The sequence below is a fragment of the Micropterus salmoides genome, unplaced genomic scaffold (assembly GCF_014851395.1).
Source record: "Micropterus salmoides isolate LMB-PRFRI ecotype aquatic unplaced genomic scaffold, ASM1485139v1 Ms_hic_scaffold_787, whole genome shotgun sequence".
Taxonomy (NCBI): domain Eukaryota; kingdom Metazoa; phylum Chordata; class Actinopteri; order Centrarchiformes; family Centrarchidae; genus Micropterus; species Micropterus salmoides.
The window spans coordinates 8,401-25,000 of record NW_024044556.1 but is presented as its reverse complement, the minus strand read 5'-3'; the positions used below and the strand labels follow the sequence as shown (position 1 = coordinate 25,000).

Here is a 16,600-nt window from a genome sequence, read left to right as displayed (position 1 = left end):
ACTCTCACAAATGGTTCAACACTTTTACTTTTCTCCTTAAGTGTCTTAATGACATTGTTGTGGAAAGCATTCACACGTTTTACTAATAAATCAATCCAGGACTGGATGTCACTTTTGAGCTGTTCACTTGACATGTCAGCCAAAATATTCTGGAATTTAGCTCTCACAGCGTTCAGATACTCCATAACAATTCTGTGGGCCTGTTTAACCTGCTTGGCAATGTCAGCCAGGACAGGAGAGTTGATGGCATCATTGTATACATCAGTCACAAAGGTGCTGAGCTTTTCTACATTCTGAGATTTTAGGGTTTGGAGAAACTTCTCACTTTGTTCAGTTGTAAACTGCACGAATGCAGATAATTTGTTAACAATATCTTCCAGCTGGATATTCCCCAGTTTCCTCACAGTGACAATCACTTGGTCCTGGATTTTCCTTAAAGCTACAAACAAGTCATCGAGAATTTCTCTTGCACTGACAACATGGTTAGAGCCAGGAAGGGTGAATTCAATGGCTTTGAAATAATCAAGGACTCCTGTGAACATGGAGGCAAAGTACTCTGGAATCTTCTGAACAGCCTCCTCAGAGACATCAGCAACAAAAGCACTAAATTTCTGGTAGACCTCAAGCCCAGACAGCCTCTCTTCATAGCCAGGGATCTGGAACCTGGTCTCTCTCAAGAACTTAACAACAGCATCAAGAACAATTTCAACTTTCTTTTGGTACTCTCTGAGGATCAAAATTGTTTTATCTGTGACAGTTGTCATAAAACTAGAAGGATTTACTGCTGCAAGGTTGTCTACAGCCCTCTTGAACATCACTTTTCCCTGCTCTCTAGCCTGTTCAAAAGAAATCTCAAGGCTTCTAGTGCGTCTGTGGATTTCGTTATAAGTCCTGACAGCAGGATCAGACACCATTTTCATGACTGTGGGCACCTGTTCCTTCAGTCGGAGCATAAGTTCATATGGCATCTCCATATTCCAGGTTGTCTGAAGGTTCAGCTTCTCAGAGTTCATCACAGACATCTTCAGACCCAATATATCAATGTCTGTTGTTGGCTCAGACTGTAGGATAAAGCAAACATAAAACCAAAATATATATTAATAAAATATAAATACACTATTTACATTAAAATCACAATCAAAAGAAATTGGTAAGCATACAAGTAAGCAAAAGTTCTCTTACCGGGTAGCGACCGTAGAGTCTCGCCTTAACTAGTGCTGGACGCTTAGTCTGCATCTGAAGTGCAATGAGTCCTGCAGATGGAGTGGACATAGAGACAACAAGGCCTTGCTCTGGATTTCCGGTGATCTCCTGGTAGATTTCCATTGTCAGGTCAGGTAGAGTGATCTTTGCTGAATTGGTGATGGAGGTATCCACATTTCCATAACTTAAGATGATGGCACTGTCATGGTTTCCCTCTAGCATTGAATGCTTTACAGACAAGACAGAGGCTATTTTAAATCCGTCGTCTGTGTTCACGTTGGTGTTGCCCTCAATCTTCCCAGTCAGAAACTCACACTCAGAGGACGAGGAAGAATGAATTTTGAAGATTATGCTGTCCTGGTTAAGGATGCTGGCATCTGTTTTGAGCGTGATCATTGCTGTTTTTATGGAGAACTCATAGGTCAGATCACCCATTACGGGGATCTTGATGCTCTGAATTTTGGGCACAGTGATTTTTGGAAGAGTCAGCTTGCTGAGGGCAGATGGAACGTGCAGAGCAGGCATTGTGATGAGACTGAAGTCGGGCAGGGGAATGGTGAATGTGGACACCTCTACATTTATCACAGGAACTTTGTAGGCAGGCACTGTAATGGTTTTGGGCAAATCAATGCTATATTTTTCATACTCTGCCTTTGCGTTGTCATAAGATGTAGCCAGAATGGCAGCAGCCTTATCCTTGCCAATGAGTACTTTTTTGTGCAGAGTCTTGACATTTTTATTAATGACATTGATGATTGGATCCACATTGATGTCAATGGTGATCATCTCAGGGTTCTTCATGTACTTCACCTTGGAGTTCATGTCAAATGTCTGCTGAGTTGTGGTCAGGAGGTTGCTCAGGCCAGTGTCTTCCCACAGTGAGTAGTCTTCCACTCTTGGTGTCTTCATACCAACAAATGGCACAGTAATTTCAGGAATGGTGATAAGCTTCTTCAGTACATCCAGATCTGCTTCTCCATTAATCTGGGAAATGATGTTAATTTCTCTGTCGCCATTATCCATTGCGAAGTGATGGGAGTATTTGTACTGGTTGAATCTAGCCAGACCTGTCCAGCTACCTTGCTGCACTTCAGAGTTTAGGGTAAAAGAGATGTCATTCTGGAGATCCATCTTTCCAGACAGACTGAATGGAAGGGCAACCTTTGCATTTCCCTTGTTCTTGGTTTCAAACATAAGCTCACTAGGTGAGACCAAAGCAAGCACAGAGCTTAAGAGAGTGCCTTCAACCTGTCCAGCTAACTCTGCATTGTGAGAGGCAGTGAAATCAATTTGCATATCTTCAGTCTTAGCCTGGAACTTCATCTCTGCAATGCTGGCCTTCATGACAGGTGTTTCTGTCTCAACCTTGGTGTCAATAATTATGTGCCGGAAAATGCATATATCTGCAACCACATTTTGATTCATTTTGAAGTTGCTGCTGCCTGTTGCCCCAGTGAAAGTCACTCTAGATGTGTGGAGATCCATGACCACCTCCATGTCACTCTTGTGGTTTGCCTCATCTGAGAAGTCCTGAACTGCATATTTTCCACCAGCCAGATTATTAATGGTCAGATGGGCAGTGCCATCCTCAAGACGCAAAACTGTCTTTTGACTCATTGATGTTTCACTGAAGATGTTAAAGGTTGGCATGTTGAAGTCATGTTTGTAACCAGTTTCCACATTGGCAGAAACACCATTTTCCATGGCAAATAATGCATTATTGACAAGCTCTGCAACATAGAGCTCACTGTTGATATTTGCAGTAGTTTCAGCAGAACCTTCAGCTGTCAGGCCATTGAGAGTGATTGTTCCTTTGTGGTCAAGTGTAAAAACTGACTGGGCAACTTTGATGTTCTCAGAGATGTACAGGTTTTTTGGTGCAGACAAAAGAGCACTTGCATCCACAGTGAAGTCAAGGACTTTCAAAGTAGATGTAGCCTGTGAGTTAAGGTTCATTTTGAACTCTGGCATGACTGATGTGGTGTTCTCCAGGTCAGCAGTGGTTCTGATACTGTAATAAGGTGAGGTTAATCTGAACTCTCCGTAGAGTTTTCCAAAACAGGGAATCTGGCTCATGTCTACCACTTTCTCTTTCAGCTCCATAGTGAATGTGTCATAATCAAATGATTTGATTTTCTGGGCCATTCTCATGAAGTAGTCACTCATGTCATCAATCAGCTGTTTCAAGTCAAAGGAATACAGTTCATTCACAAGATCCTGAACAGGTACCATAACTCTTTTGAGCAAAGGCTGGATTTTAATTGACTTGAGAGCAGCGGTAGCAGACTGAATCTTTTCCCTCACTTGATACTGCTTCATCATTTTAACAACCTCATCCATCATGGCACCAATCATCTTCTCAACCTCAAAACTGGATAGGATCTCCTCCATTTTGGCATAAATTACATTGAAGTTGTTAGCAATGTTATGCTTCTGGATCCAAGCCATGATAGCATCCTTGATTGATTTCAGCATATTCATGACTTTGTCAGTTGGGAACTTGGTTGTCAGGTTGATCATGACGTTTTCCGCAGAGTTGATAAACTTTCTCAAGTCTTGGACAAAGAGGTTGAAATCAAAGTTGTCAATGACCTCCTTCAGTTCTGACACTTTGTTCTGAAACTTGGCACTGATCTCATACTTGGTGTTGATGTCTTTCAGCATCTCAATGCTGTGGTCCATCAGCCTCATTACTGTAGCCTTTACGTTGTCAATAACTGCAGGCAGATGCTCAACGAATGGGATCTGGATGAAGTGGCTGTCACTGTTCTTGTCATATTTCACAAATCCAGAGATGGTGTAATCTTGACTGGCCGGAGTTGAGACCTTTCCTGCCATCTCAACACCCATTCTCTCTGCATTGTTATAGGCACTCAGTTCTTGTTCAAAAGTGTGCTCGTTTACTTTGGATGTCATCTTCAGTGTGACACTTTGATCTTGGAGGCGCAGCATGCTGTTGACCTTGTTGTCCATATTGGTCTTGATAGTCGGTCTGCCTTCCAGTTCATGGGTGGATGAAGCTCTGTACTCAAATGAATTTGTGAACAGCAGGGGTTCTGCTTTCAGGAGGAACTTGCTGTATAGTTCGCCGCTCTGCTGTCCATACAAATACACTGCACCATTTGAGTTGAAAATGGCATCAATATTCAGAGTGAAGGGTGCAGCAACAGTTTTGACTGTGCTGTCCAGACGAAGAGATGGTGAGTTGAAGTTAGCCATATTGTTGAACTTCATGGTCAGACCTGCAACCTCCATATCAGTGGTATGTGTCATGTGAGTTCCCAGGAGTTTACCATTAGTATTACACTTCGTAGAGAGGACCATGTCAACAAACTTGACTTCATAAGTGTGCTTGAGTTCTTCCTCTGAGAAGATTCCCATCATTGTTCCAGTCAGCTCCATGTTGTAGGGCTCTGCCTTGAACTGGACATCATTCACAAAGTTAATCTCCATGATCTTCAGGTCATTTTTTACATTAACCAATGCAGTAAATCGCTCCATGTTAACTGTGATGTCATGCATATAGGAGTTCCTCTTGTCAAGGAAGTTGTCAGTCTTGGAGCGGAGGGTAAAAGATCTCAGTGTAAGAGACAGTGAGTGGGTATTTTCAGTCCTCATTTCGTTGAGAGATCCAACTATGTTGTTGGAGAGGATCAAGCCATCTTCATTGAGTCTGAGGTTCACTCTATTCCTGGTGTTGGTGTCAAAGAAGTTACCCTTAAAGATGCTGTTGAGATACACTTCTGTGCTTGCAATCTTTCCCTCAAAATTGAGCTCAGCTTTGTTCTCTTTAATGGCTCCCTTGGTGGTGAGAGACATGGTGGCGCCAGAGGTGTCAACTCCTCCATGGAAAACATTCTCAAAGGTCATTGGGCTGTGCTGAGCAGTTGTTGTACAGCTGGTGGTCAGGCCATTCGTGTTCAAAGCCAAGGTTGCCTTGTGAGAGGCAATGGTTGAAAAGATGTTCAAGGAGGCATCAGCATTGATCTCCAAGCCGGAGGGGTTCATGGACCCAGTGAGCAAAGAGTAGGCACGGTTCTCTGAGTCATCAGCTTGATTCTCTATCCTGAGGCTGGCCTGTCCTCCAGAGGCAGATAACTCCATCTGGCTACGAAGCATTCGCTCATCTGCCTTGGTCACAGAGTCAGACTGCATGGTAAGCTTGACATGCTTGTAGCTAAGACTCAGTTTGGTGGTGTGCTTGATAGGGTCACTGTTGATGTTGGTGTTAGATTCAATCAGAAGTTCCTCTTTTTCATACGATGCCTTGATCTTGTTCACAACCTTCAGGATTTCAGAGTTTACCCTCAGTGTACTCTCCAGTTTAGCTTCTTTCTTTGCTGGCTTAACAGAGAAGGTATGGAGATAGGTGGTGCTTGCAGTCATGGGTCCAACAGTCACACGTCCGTCTGTGTTGACATCTCCAGAGAGCTGGTTTGAGTCCAACACGACCTGGGTGGTAATATTCAGAGAAGTGTCCAGACCCAGAGGGGAAAGTGCATACACGTTGTACCTTCCTGTTGACATTGCACTGTCTGTGACAGCAATGGTTTCCAGCACATTAAAACCTGTGTTCATGAGCATATGGTTCAGGGAACCCTCAATGGTGAATTTCATCGTTTTCTCTGCTGAGTCTGTAATTTTTGTAGCTCCTTTAAAACAGACAAAATAGTGAAATATTAATTAGTATCAGTATTCTTTTTTCACTTGTGTTAATAAACAATTGTATCATTTTTCTAATTAATAATTAAAGATTAAATTACCCTCAGTAGAGAAGGAGAGAAGTTTGATTGGACTGTCAGCCAGGATCCTGAACTTGGCCAAGTAGCTAGGAGACTCTGCAGTGTTGTTACCAGCAGATACTGTTGCCTCCCAGTTATAATAGTTGCTGTTGACTTTGGAAGACACTTCCACCATTCCCATCAGAGGCAGGGTGAGGTCATATTCAGAAGGAATGGTAAAAGTGGGGATTTGGATCTCCTGTGTGGCAAAGTCCATGCCCAGCTGAGGCACATAGATGCGTGGAGAGGTGACCATTGGAGGTATCCTCAATTCCTCAGAGGATTTGCCTCCAAGAGGCAGAGGGATGCTGATGGTCAAACGGTCCTGGTTGAACTGGTATTTGAATGTGCTTTCACTGGTGAAATGATGAGCAGAATATTTGTTTAATTAATGTTAATGTTAATTAATGTTATTAATCAGTGTTTGTTGTACTTATTTTATAATTTAATCAGAATAAAGCTGAAATTTTCTGATAATAAATATGAAAAATAGTTATTATGGTTAGATGTGGGGTTTACTTACAGGTTCATGAATAGGTTTTCAGGCATGGAGGGCATTTCCACATTTGCAATTCTGTTCTTCAGAGTTTCAACATAGGGAACATCAGTTGAGATCTTGTCCATCCAGATGTTACCGGCCTGTTGAAAAAACACAGAATATTTCATGCTCAGTCTGGAAGAACTAAATAAAAGTCAAAATCTGCCAAAATAGTCATTATGATTGTAATATTTTTACCTCAACTGCCTTGTTGAAGATATGACGCAGTTTCATGTCAGTCTTGACAACCTGCTGGTCCATGACATCCCCCACAAACATCAAGAACCCGAACTGGAGGGCTTCAGTGTAACGCACCAGGATCTTAGTATCAGCATTCATGTTGGACATCAGCTGAACCTCAGCCTGGTCTTCACCTGAGATACAAAGCATTTAGCATTTTACTTTTACATTTGAGAAAGTGTTTGGACAAATGCCTGAAATTGTCAATCTCTGAAGTCCACAAGCATTCTTTTCTTATACAGACGTACCATATTTGAATGTGACTGCCTGAATGGAGGAGGTCTCGGGGAGCTTGACATCACTTTTGATCTCCAAGGTGAGTCCTTCAGCTTTGCTCATGGTAGCAGTGATGGCAGCATCAGTCTTGAGTGAGGGGACTAACAGCTGAACCTGCAGCATGCCATCAGTCATGGCCTGAAGCCTGTGATAAAAAAACAGAATTGATTCAATGTCTGTATATCATGGAATTTGCATTAAGACTGTTACGTAAATGGAACAGTACAGTTAGATTTTAGCTGGGTAGACTCACTTGGCACGGCCAATCAGAGAGAGCTGGGGCACGTTCTTGTTGGAGATCTCAAGGGTAATGGATTTGCCTTTGGCACTGTCGGTCATGCCAACCTTAACTCCGGCCTCAACATCAAAGTCAGGTATCTGGATTTGGGTGGTGAAGACATTCCTGTTCCTGTTGTATTTCATAGTGGCTGATGCCTCGGTGGGCTTAGCACCTAAAGCCACAAAGTTAGAAAAAGTATAACATGATTACTAATGTATGAAAGCCTTAAAAATAAATAAAAAGCTTATGGCACACTTATCATTTTTTTTCCAATTAAGATGCTCATACCTTCAGCTCTTAGGGCCAGCTTCAGAGAATCAACCTTCTGGTAGCCGTCATTTCCTTCGCTGAGGAGTTTATAGGTGATGGTGGCTGTGTACTCAGAGACCTCTTTAGAAGGCTGGATGTCCACAGCAAACCTAGGATGAAAAGAACAAAGTTTAAGTCTAAGTTTTCATATAAATCTTCTATGATTAGTATTTGTGATGTATTTTGTATATAAGTATTTGTGTATCAAATTTTACTTAACAGTATTTATGTCCATACCAAATGGCATAGCAGTACATATACACATACAAATCCAACTAATAATAGTAATACCAACTGAAAGTTAAGATGCAACTGATTTTACATGAAAGCAAATATGAATGAGGGAAGAAATTTAAAATTCAAAGTGACATGAATGATAAACTGATGCTTTGACTATTCATACCTTCATTCAACACATCTCCTTTTCAGCTCTCCCTCACCACATTATTCCATTTCCAACCAACATCCTCTATCAAACTGATATATGTCACATAATACAGGCGCGACACCATCAAATTACTATTTCTTGATAATCATTCAGTATGTTGCAATCGGTGGTATTAACAGTGATAAAGTAATCACAGATTCTTCAAACTTACTTTGTCTCTCCATTCAGGGGGAAGTAGGGAACAGCAGTCTTATCACCAGTGTTAGCATAAAGTGTTTTGGTGCAGTATTTGACTCCAGAGAAGAGAGGTTTGCAGCTTGCTTCTTCCTCTGTGTGTGGGATCATTGCAGCCTGACCAGCACCCACAATCAGCACTTTGTTGCTATTTCAAAGAAAACAAAAAGAAAAATCAGTTTCTGTCTTAAAATGATTTTGGTTGAACATGCTTTAATAAAGATCATATGCAATACAATATGGTGCAACATGTTGAAACACTGTATCACTAAACACCTTACTAGTGGCTTTGTTTCATTGCTTGGTGCAGAAATAACATTTCTTTTAAATATATTGAGGTTTTAAGTCAAATGCGTGGGACCTACAACAGGTTTACAAATGTATTTTGTTATTTATTACCTGACGCTGAAGAGCTTTGTGGTGCCCTGTGGGGCAGGGATGGAAAGCTTGATCTCATTCTCCTCCATGGTGATCTTGGCATTGAGAGCGCTCTCATGGTACATGTTGGTGTGCATCTCAACAGTGGACACAACAAATTCAGGGACATGGACTCCCATCTGAGTCACAAACTCAACTCCAACAGAGGGCATGAACAAGAGTTCCTTCTGTGATACAAAAACAGATCACATGAAAGGAAATCAGTTGGAGATTTATGAAAAAATATAAAACGACACTGCTACCATTATACAACTACTTCTACAATCTTCATCAAGAACGATTATTCTATTTAAACTGACGAATTATTATCCATCCATCCATCAACAACCGCTTATCCTGCGTACAGGGTCGTGGGGGCTGGAGCCAATCCCAGCTGACATTGGGCGAAAGGTGGAGTACACCCTGGACAGGTCGCCAGTCCATCGCAGGGCCACACATATACATATACATACATACATTAACACCTAAGGACAATTTTAGAGACACCAATTAACCTAGCCTGCATGTCTTTGGATGGTGGGAAGAAGCCGGAGCAGAATTATTTTCTTCATAGATTTTAATAAGGCTCTGCTAGACATTTGATAAGACATTTGACAAAATAGAAACAGCCTAATAACAACATTATAAGTGACTGCTTTGATAGAGCACTGATTATAGGTTGAAGACAAAAGATGGAAAATGTACCATGTTTGGAGTGATACGAAGGCCTCCCTTTGCACCAGGAGTAAAGGTGCCAGACATAGCAAATGTCAGGGGCAAGCCAGATGCTGTTGGCATAATGAATTTGTTGTCCATGAAGATGTAATGGGCAAAGATCTCATTGTCAGTTCTGGATATCAGTTTAGCCATGGCCTGAAAAAAAATTCAGCAGTCAGTTTGAATTCTCTTTTGCCGTGGTATAGAAAATAAATTTTAATTTGTTGAAGAGGCAATTAGATAAAAAGATTGTAGAACACCTACCGAGAGAGGAATCATGTTCATGATAACCTCTGAAAACATCTTTGCGTTTTCAGCAATATTCTTCAGTTCGTTGCCTTTGATGTAGCCAAGCTCAGCTCCCATAATCCTTAGGTAGGCCATGGCCTCTGGGGACTCTTGACTCTGCAGATCTTTAACCAGCTTGTTGAAGTTGCGAACAATTTCTCTCACAAGATTCTCAGGAACCTTAAGAAAAAGGCCCATTATATTAGTTATGGTGATGATGATAACTCAGACTGAGACTGTTTATCAGAAATAATTACACACAAGATGTACCTTTTGTCCTTCTGATTTCATGGGAGCAACCCATTTCTCCAGAACTTCTTTGATCTTTGGTGGCATCTTGTCTTCAGCCCAGTACAGAGCTTTGGACACCGTGTCAGGGAAGAACCCATTCTTTCCAAACAGAGCATCAAGGGTGGGCTCAAAGCCCCTTCCGTCCATGCCAACCTATTGGAAAAATAAAACACATTCAAAAACAATGCGGGTTTACTGTGTTATAGTCTGAATCTGGGCTAAATAATTCTCTTCAAATGCTATTTTGCTTTAATTTCAGTGGCACATCGGTAGGGTTGACCAAATTGACTGAAACAAGTCATATACAGCAAATATTACTACTACTACTAACAATAAAAATAAGAACAAGAACAAGCTATCATGAACAGGGTTTTCTACTGTTATCAATAAAAATCTTTCTGCCAGTGTTTATAGTGAAGTGTAAAACTAACTTTTGAAACAGCAACAGATTATGTATCACATACCTCCCAAATATCCATGTTATAACCAAAAGCTTTCAGTGTAGTTTCCAGCAAGACCTCCCTTGGCAACTGGCTACTGGGATCAAAGACAATGTTGCCTTGAATGCCGGCCAGCATGCTCTCATATGCCACGCCCAGCTTGTAGTTGCGAGACTGTGTGGTGTAGTCGCTGTGTGTGGCGACGTCAGTGTCCTGCAGGGCATCCATTATCTTCTTACCTAGCCTGGGGTAACAATGAAATTTAAAACAATCAGCTGAATATAAGTAGTTGTTAACTCAGCGCAGTATTTCCATGAAGTAAATGAGCAAATATTGTGCTGTCAGTTGAAAAGTGTTCCATTCTTACTTCTGGGTCTCTGAATCAGTGGAGGAGATGATATTGTAGATGTGAGAGGTCACAAAGGCCTTGACCTGTACGTTCTGCTCCTGGTTCAGCAGTTTCTTCACAATCTCAATGTCACTGTCCTGGGGATTCCTCATCAGGATCAGGTAAGCTGCCAGCCGTTTCTGCACAGCACCCTTGGGGTACTGGCAAACCCTCTGGAGATTAGCGCGAACCTGGAAAGAAAAACAACTGTCACTTGTTTGTCATTGGATTTCAGGACACTACACTCCATGACACTGGGAAACTAGGACACAGTTCATCTGTGGAGGGGTATTCTGGTTACCTCATCTGTCACAGACATGCGTCTGAAAGCCTGGATGGCAGCCAGCTGCACAGACAGTGTGGTTGCAGGCTGTCTCATGCACTTCAGCAGGATGGTCTTTACAGCAGGGTCAGCAGCCTCCACTGCATTTCCCATGTTACCAACAACCTAGATGGAATAGAATAGACAATTGAAAAAAAAACATGGAACTGGAAGTTGCCATAAAACATTATTTTTATAAGTGGTTAATAATGTTCACAGCTGGTTGCCTACCCTCAAGGTCAGAAAGGTCAGATCCTTCTCCCCAGAGCAGTCTGCACCCAGAAGCGAAGCCATGAACTCAGAGACAGCAGTGATCTCAGGGGTGACGCCCTCAGCCTCGTGCAGTCTGGTAGCAAAGTTGGACATTAGTGATTAGATCATTTATAACAGAAACCACCACTTAATGGTAAGTAGTGAGAAAGACTTTCCTTTGATTTAACAAAATATGATTTGTAGGTTTTCTTACTTCCTGACTGCATTGCTCAAGGCATACATGATGGGTTTGCTCTGCTTGTGCTGAGCCATTGCCAGAATGTCCTTCACCATGAGGCGGGAGGGGTTAGGCAGCAGTCCCAGGGCATAGACCACAGCATCAACCTCAAGAGCAGCATCATCAGAGGTCCTGAGAAGCTTCAGCATGGCACTGGTGCACTCTGGTGTGCCGCACTGAGCCAGAGCTTGCCATGTCAGAGCGCTGGACATGTCCATCATATCAGTAGTAGCAGATCCCAGGACTTCAACCTTCAGGCCACGCAGCTCAGATACCAGCTGGCGGAAGAGGCTGGCGCGCTCCTCTCCATGATTGCGCTGTGTCAGGGTTTTCAGCTGCTGCATTGTGGCAATGGCAGCATCCTTGGTCTGCACAGGGTACTTGTCGTCAGCAACATCCAAGGACAAGTACCTGAGGTTGTCCTCATCTGCACAGAATTATATCACAAAAAGTAAGAAGATGCAGACAATGTTGACACATTTGACATACTGAGCATATCTTAATGCTATTTTTCAAAATCGGAAACACTGACTGCGGTCAAAGATTCTGTCATTGATCTTGGCTGTCTCCGTCAGAGTCACAGTCTGCTTCACTATAGCAGAAATTCCATATTCATTCCTGTTTGCAGAAGAGATGAGACAATTTCAACAAACTGGTCATAATAGTAAATAATTACACATGGCGAAAATGTATTATACATAAACAACCTCTATTTGTCTGTTTGGAACTTTTTTGAATATGGATCATGTTAAGAGTACAATGTGAAAAATCTTGAAATGTTTAATTTCAAGCAATTAAATGTTCATACCCAGCACAAAATACCTTTTCTAGTCAAGTCAAGAAACTCGCTGAACAGTGCACAAATAATGAAAAAACCTACAATTCACATGAATTTGGAAGTATGGCCCTCTGACCCCTCTGACTTGGTGACTTGGTGAATTTGTTAATCTATAATATAGTGTATACTCCATTGTTTTAAAACTCACTGGTGGGAGAGGGGCAGGAAGATGTGTTTCTCTGTGCAGGTTCCGCTGGTCATGTGCTTCTTCTGGTTGTCAAACTTGTAGTTGCAAGTCTGGGTGCTGCTAATCATCTTGGACAGAGGGTAGTTCTGATGGTAGACAGACAACATCAGTGTTTTGTCAGCTTATGAGGAAGAGCAGACTGCTGGAAAACAGCTAAAAATGGATAAATTTGTTTTCATGATTTTAAGTGCTGTACACAATCTAACAACTCTTGGCTTTAGCTTGTGATGGTAACAACATGAGGCTGTTGCTTAATCTCTTACCATGCCAGAGATGAGGGCCAGGGGACTAGTGTCTTGCCTGCGGGCAAAGAACCAGTCACATTTGGAAAGATCCCTGCTGATAGTCACATCAGTGGCAATGTCCTGTCTGGCGTTGACAATGAAGTCGGTGGAGCACACTCCATGCACGGTGGACTTTAAATGATAGATGATAGAATAATAAGTTGCGAGAAGCAGAGTAGTAAACATGCTTTTAGTCTTTTAGCAATGAATCTGATTATCAATTGAGCTAAAATATTGCCCCCAAATATAAGAGCAGGTGATGCCATTAGCAAGATAAACCTATCTGGGACTTTGACCTGCAGTTGAAGATGTGAGAACATGAGGTTACAGGCGTGTATTTATCACCTGGTAACTAGGGCAGCTTATCTTCTCATTGTGCAACTTGTTTATCTTTGAGCCGTCGCCACAAACAAAATCAAGCTCTACTTGGTGGCTTGATTGGAAACTGCTGTAAATACCGACAAAACAAAAATGAGGCAATAAAAAACAATAAAGGGAGCTACCATTTTTTTGTTCATCTCCTCTTCCATGACTGGCACAATGAGAGCAGAGACAATTCCCCTCTTGATGTTCAAGATGTTGACTGGCTCATCATCCTCAGGGTAGAGTTTGACATCAGTCTGTCCTTCAACTGTGATCTTCAAGGGGTTCCTGTTGACATGGACAGATCATCATTCACAACCTACCATTTAGTCAATCCTCTTGTTTCCTGAATTTAAGCCACTTCCCATCATACAGTCTTCAGTTTTAGTACTAAAAAGATACAGATAAATACTAAATCTGATCGGGAAATGTAAGGTGACTTACTTGGCCATGGCAGCATTGAAAGCATGAGCTCCAGCAGCAGGTTGATACTCTGGGTTACCCTCTCCATCCACGCCAGAGATCTCGCTCAGAGAGCACTCTGTTGTGCGGAGGATGAAGCTACAGGTCTGGGGCACATCGACCTCAACCTGTGCAGCAGATCAAACATTTGTTTTTAGTACTACTATTTTCTATTTAGGATCACGAGACAGTTGTATTTGCAGTAGTTATCAGGGCTGTAAGACATACTTTGCAGGAGACTTTGGGGCCACTCTTGTTGTCGGTAGCTCCATTCACTCCATTAAAGGTCTCAGCTTCGTAGTTGTACACAAACCGTCTGAAGTTCTTGAATCTTTTGGCCACTAAAATGTATTTGCAACATAATTTAGAGCACTGTAATGTTGTTTGCACTTTTAAACAAATTAACAAATGTTATATGCCTTTAAATACCTTAAATTGGTAGTTTGATACAAAGAAAACATGCTTAATGATTACTGACAGGTAAACTCATCAGTGAGAATTCAAAAGTGAAAATAAAAAATAAAAAGATCATTGTCAAATCACATTTTATAAATAAAGATAAACAGTCATTTATAAAACATGTTAAGGTTAAAACAGCAACTCACAATGACAAACTGGAGATTGTTCCTCAACACCTCCCACGTCTTGCTCTGTAAAGGATGAAAAAAAAAGTTTTACCTGACATTTTAAAAAGCAAAAGCTGCTGTAAAACTTAACTCAGAACATGAACAATGAATTACTTAAATTATATAAAATCAGTGTTCACAAGTGTTTCTCAAAATGTTATACTTTGTGTGTCAGTCATTTAAAAATGATAGCACCACAACTAACACAACTAGTATGACTAAATGAACGCTTTAGTGCCAAACATGCTATTATGTTACTGCAGTTATTCACATACAAAACATCACACCAAACATCTCAAAGGAAATCATCAGCTTCTTAAAATATCAAGAAATAAACATCCACTGGCTTTGTTTCTTAAATAGACTTACACATAAAATATAAAGTTACATACTTAAATTATATTAGTTTCAAAATAAAAACACAATACTTACGGGCTAGTGTGTATGTGCCCAGTAGCAGTAAAAGGCAGAGCTTGGTACCCCCCATGATGGGCTTTGTAAAGCTCCTGAAAGCCTTAAGGTAAGACGAGTCCCCCTCTTTCAGTGACGACTAATTCTTGGGCTATGGCCCCGTGGCTTTTATAGTTTCCACTCTTATTGTATGTCATTACCAGGGCACGTAAATGTGTTGCTCTGGTTCCAAAGTCTGAGCAGTCCTTGTGGCAGGCCAAAGGTTATATCATTTCACAAAGTAAGTCTGTCAGCACTGGGTGGGGGTGGGCCTGTGTGATTATGTCAAATTACCTCTTCAGCTCTTGTTTTTTGGGGGGGGTTGTTTTCCTGAGACATAGAAACTATCCTGAGGTCATCTTTAATGGTGAAACGAACATTTTCATGTTTATCATTAAATTAATCACATATATCTCAAAAAAACATCTGTAATCAGATCAGTGTCATATAATAGCTCATATATCCTGAATCACTAACTTTGATTGCTTGTTTGCGGTGCTCAAAGGGCAGTGCACAAATAAACTAATTTGGAAGTATCAGCAAAGTAAGGGGAGGTATTTTTCTCTTTATGTTCCAGTTGTGTGTGCCGTCTTGTTTTTCATTCTAAACGTTTTAAAATGATTATCTTCAAATCAAGTGATTGTTACAGTCATGGCTATTTCAGAGGTGTGTTTTCATGTTCAACTCATTCAAAAGGATGTAAATACTCTGAAGCCCTTTATTGAATTTTTTTTAATACAAAGGTTATTTTAAACATCCACAAATTCATTAAGGTTCATACTAAAAGTTAAGTAAACCTTTGCCCCATGACTGCTGAACATTATGAATCATGTTGACGCAGAATTAAAACCTGAGTCACCTGCTAGTTTTGTTACAGTGTGTTACTATCACAGCATTTAGAGTCTTAAAGCTGTAGAATAGGCTTTTTTTGACATCCCACACATTGTCAACTGTCAAATTGTTTAGTCTGCCATGTTGATCATCAGATTGTGCACAAACAGTATATCTTATTATAAAATTATGAGCACAGATGTAACAGTTAACATTAATGATGGCTGTATTCCATTATGGTGGGCCAGTTCCTGGGCCCTGTATAGTGCATGCTGTCTAACTGGTATGGCTTACCTGAATGGAACAAGGTCATCATTAATGTTTAATTATAGCCTTTACCTGCTATGACGAGTCAAAATGTCTGAAGGCCTATTACAGCAACTATACTGTACATTAGAAGCAGTGGTGGAATGTAACTTAGTACATCCACTTAACTTAAGTACAAATTTGAGGTATCTGTACTTGAGTATTACCATGTCATGGCAAAATACATTTTTCACGCAAAAATACCAAACATTTCATGGTTTCAGCTTCTCAAACGTGAACATTTTGTTGTTTTCCTTGTGTCAGATTATAGTAAACAGAATAACTTTTTGACTGTTGGTCAGACAAAAGACATTTGGAGGTGTTATTAATCCATAATGAAAATAATCATTAGTTGCAGGCCTACATAAAATGGTTAAAAATAGCTTCACCTCAACTAACCACAAGAGTAAAATGCTGCATGCTTGTATATCATTAAATATATTGTATACAACCACAGGGGCCATTTCTCTGCATTGAGTACTTGAGATACTTTTGATACTTTAAGTACATGTTCCCGATAATACTTATAGGTAACATTTTCAGTGCAGGTCTTAAAAAACATTTTTGACATTTGTTCAGTATTCTTAATAGCTTAATCTAATTCTAACCTGACTGGAACTACATGGATTTCTTATATATTGTACTTTATAT

At 40.8% G+C, this 16,600-nt stretch overlaps 1 protein-coding gene across 1 annotated transcript; it reads right to left on the bottom strand.

Annotated features, from left to right (window-relative positions):
• LOC119893002 (apolipoprotein B-100-like) lies at positions 1-14,978 on the bottom strand (the record flags this gene model as incomplete). Its single annotated transcript, XM_038704921.1, is given in 26 exon segments — positions 1-1,061; positions 1,183-5,855; positions 5,967-6,340; positions 6,508-6,623; positions 6,721-6,896; positions 7,011-7,183; positions 7,292-7,490; positions 7,607-7,737; positions 8,227-8,397; positions 8,649-8,854; positions 9,372-9,539; positions 9,648-9,851; positions 9,942-10,115; positions 10,427-10,646; positions 10,770-10,981; positions 11,092-11,238; positions 11,344-11,458; positions 11,579-12,029; positions 12,135-12,220; positions 12,589-12,713; positions 12,891-13,043; positions 13,415-13,562; positions 13,719-13,864; positions 13,965-14,077; positions 14,342-14,386; positions 14,795-14,978. Coding segments are annotated over 26 exon segments (9,842 nt in total), but the record flags the coding sequence as incomplete, so codon positions are not given.
• Between the last annotated feature and the right edge of the window lie 1,622 nt (positions 14,979-16,600).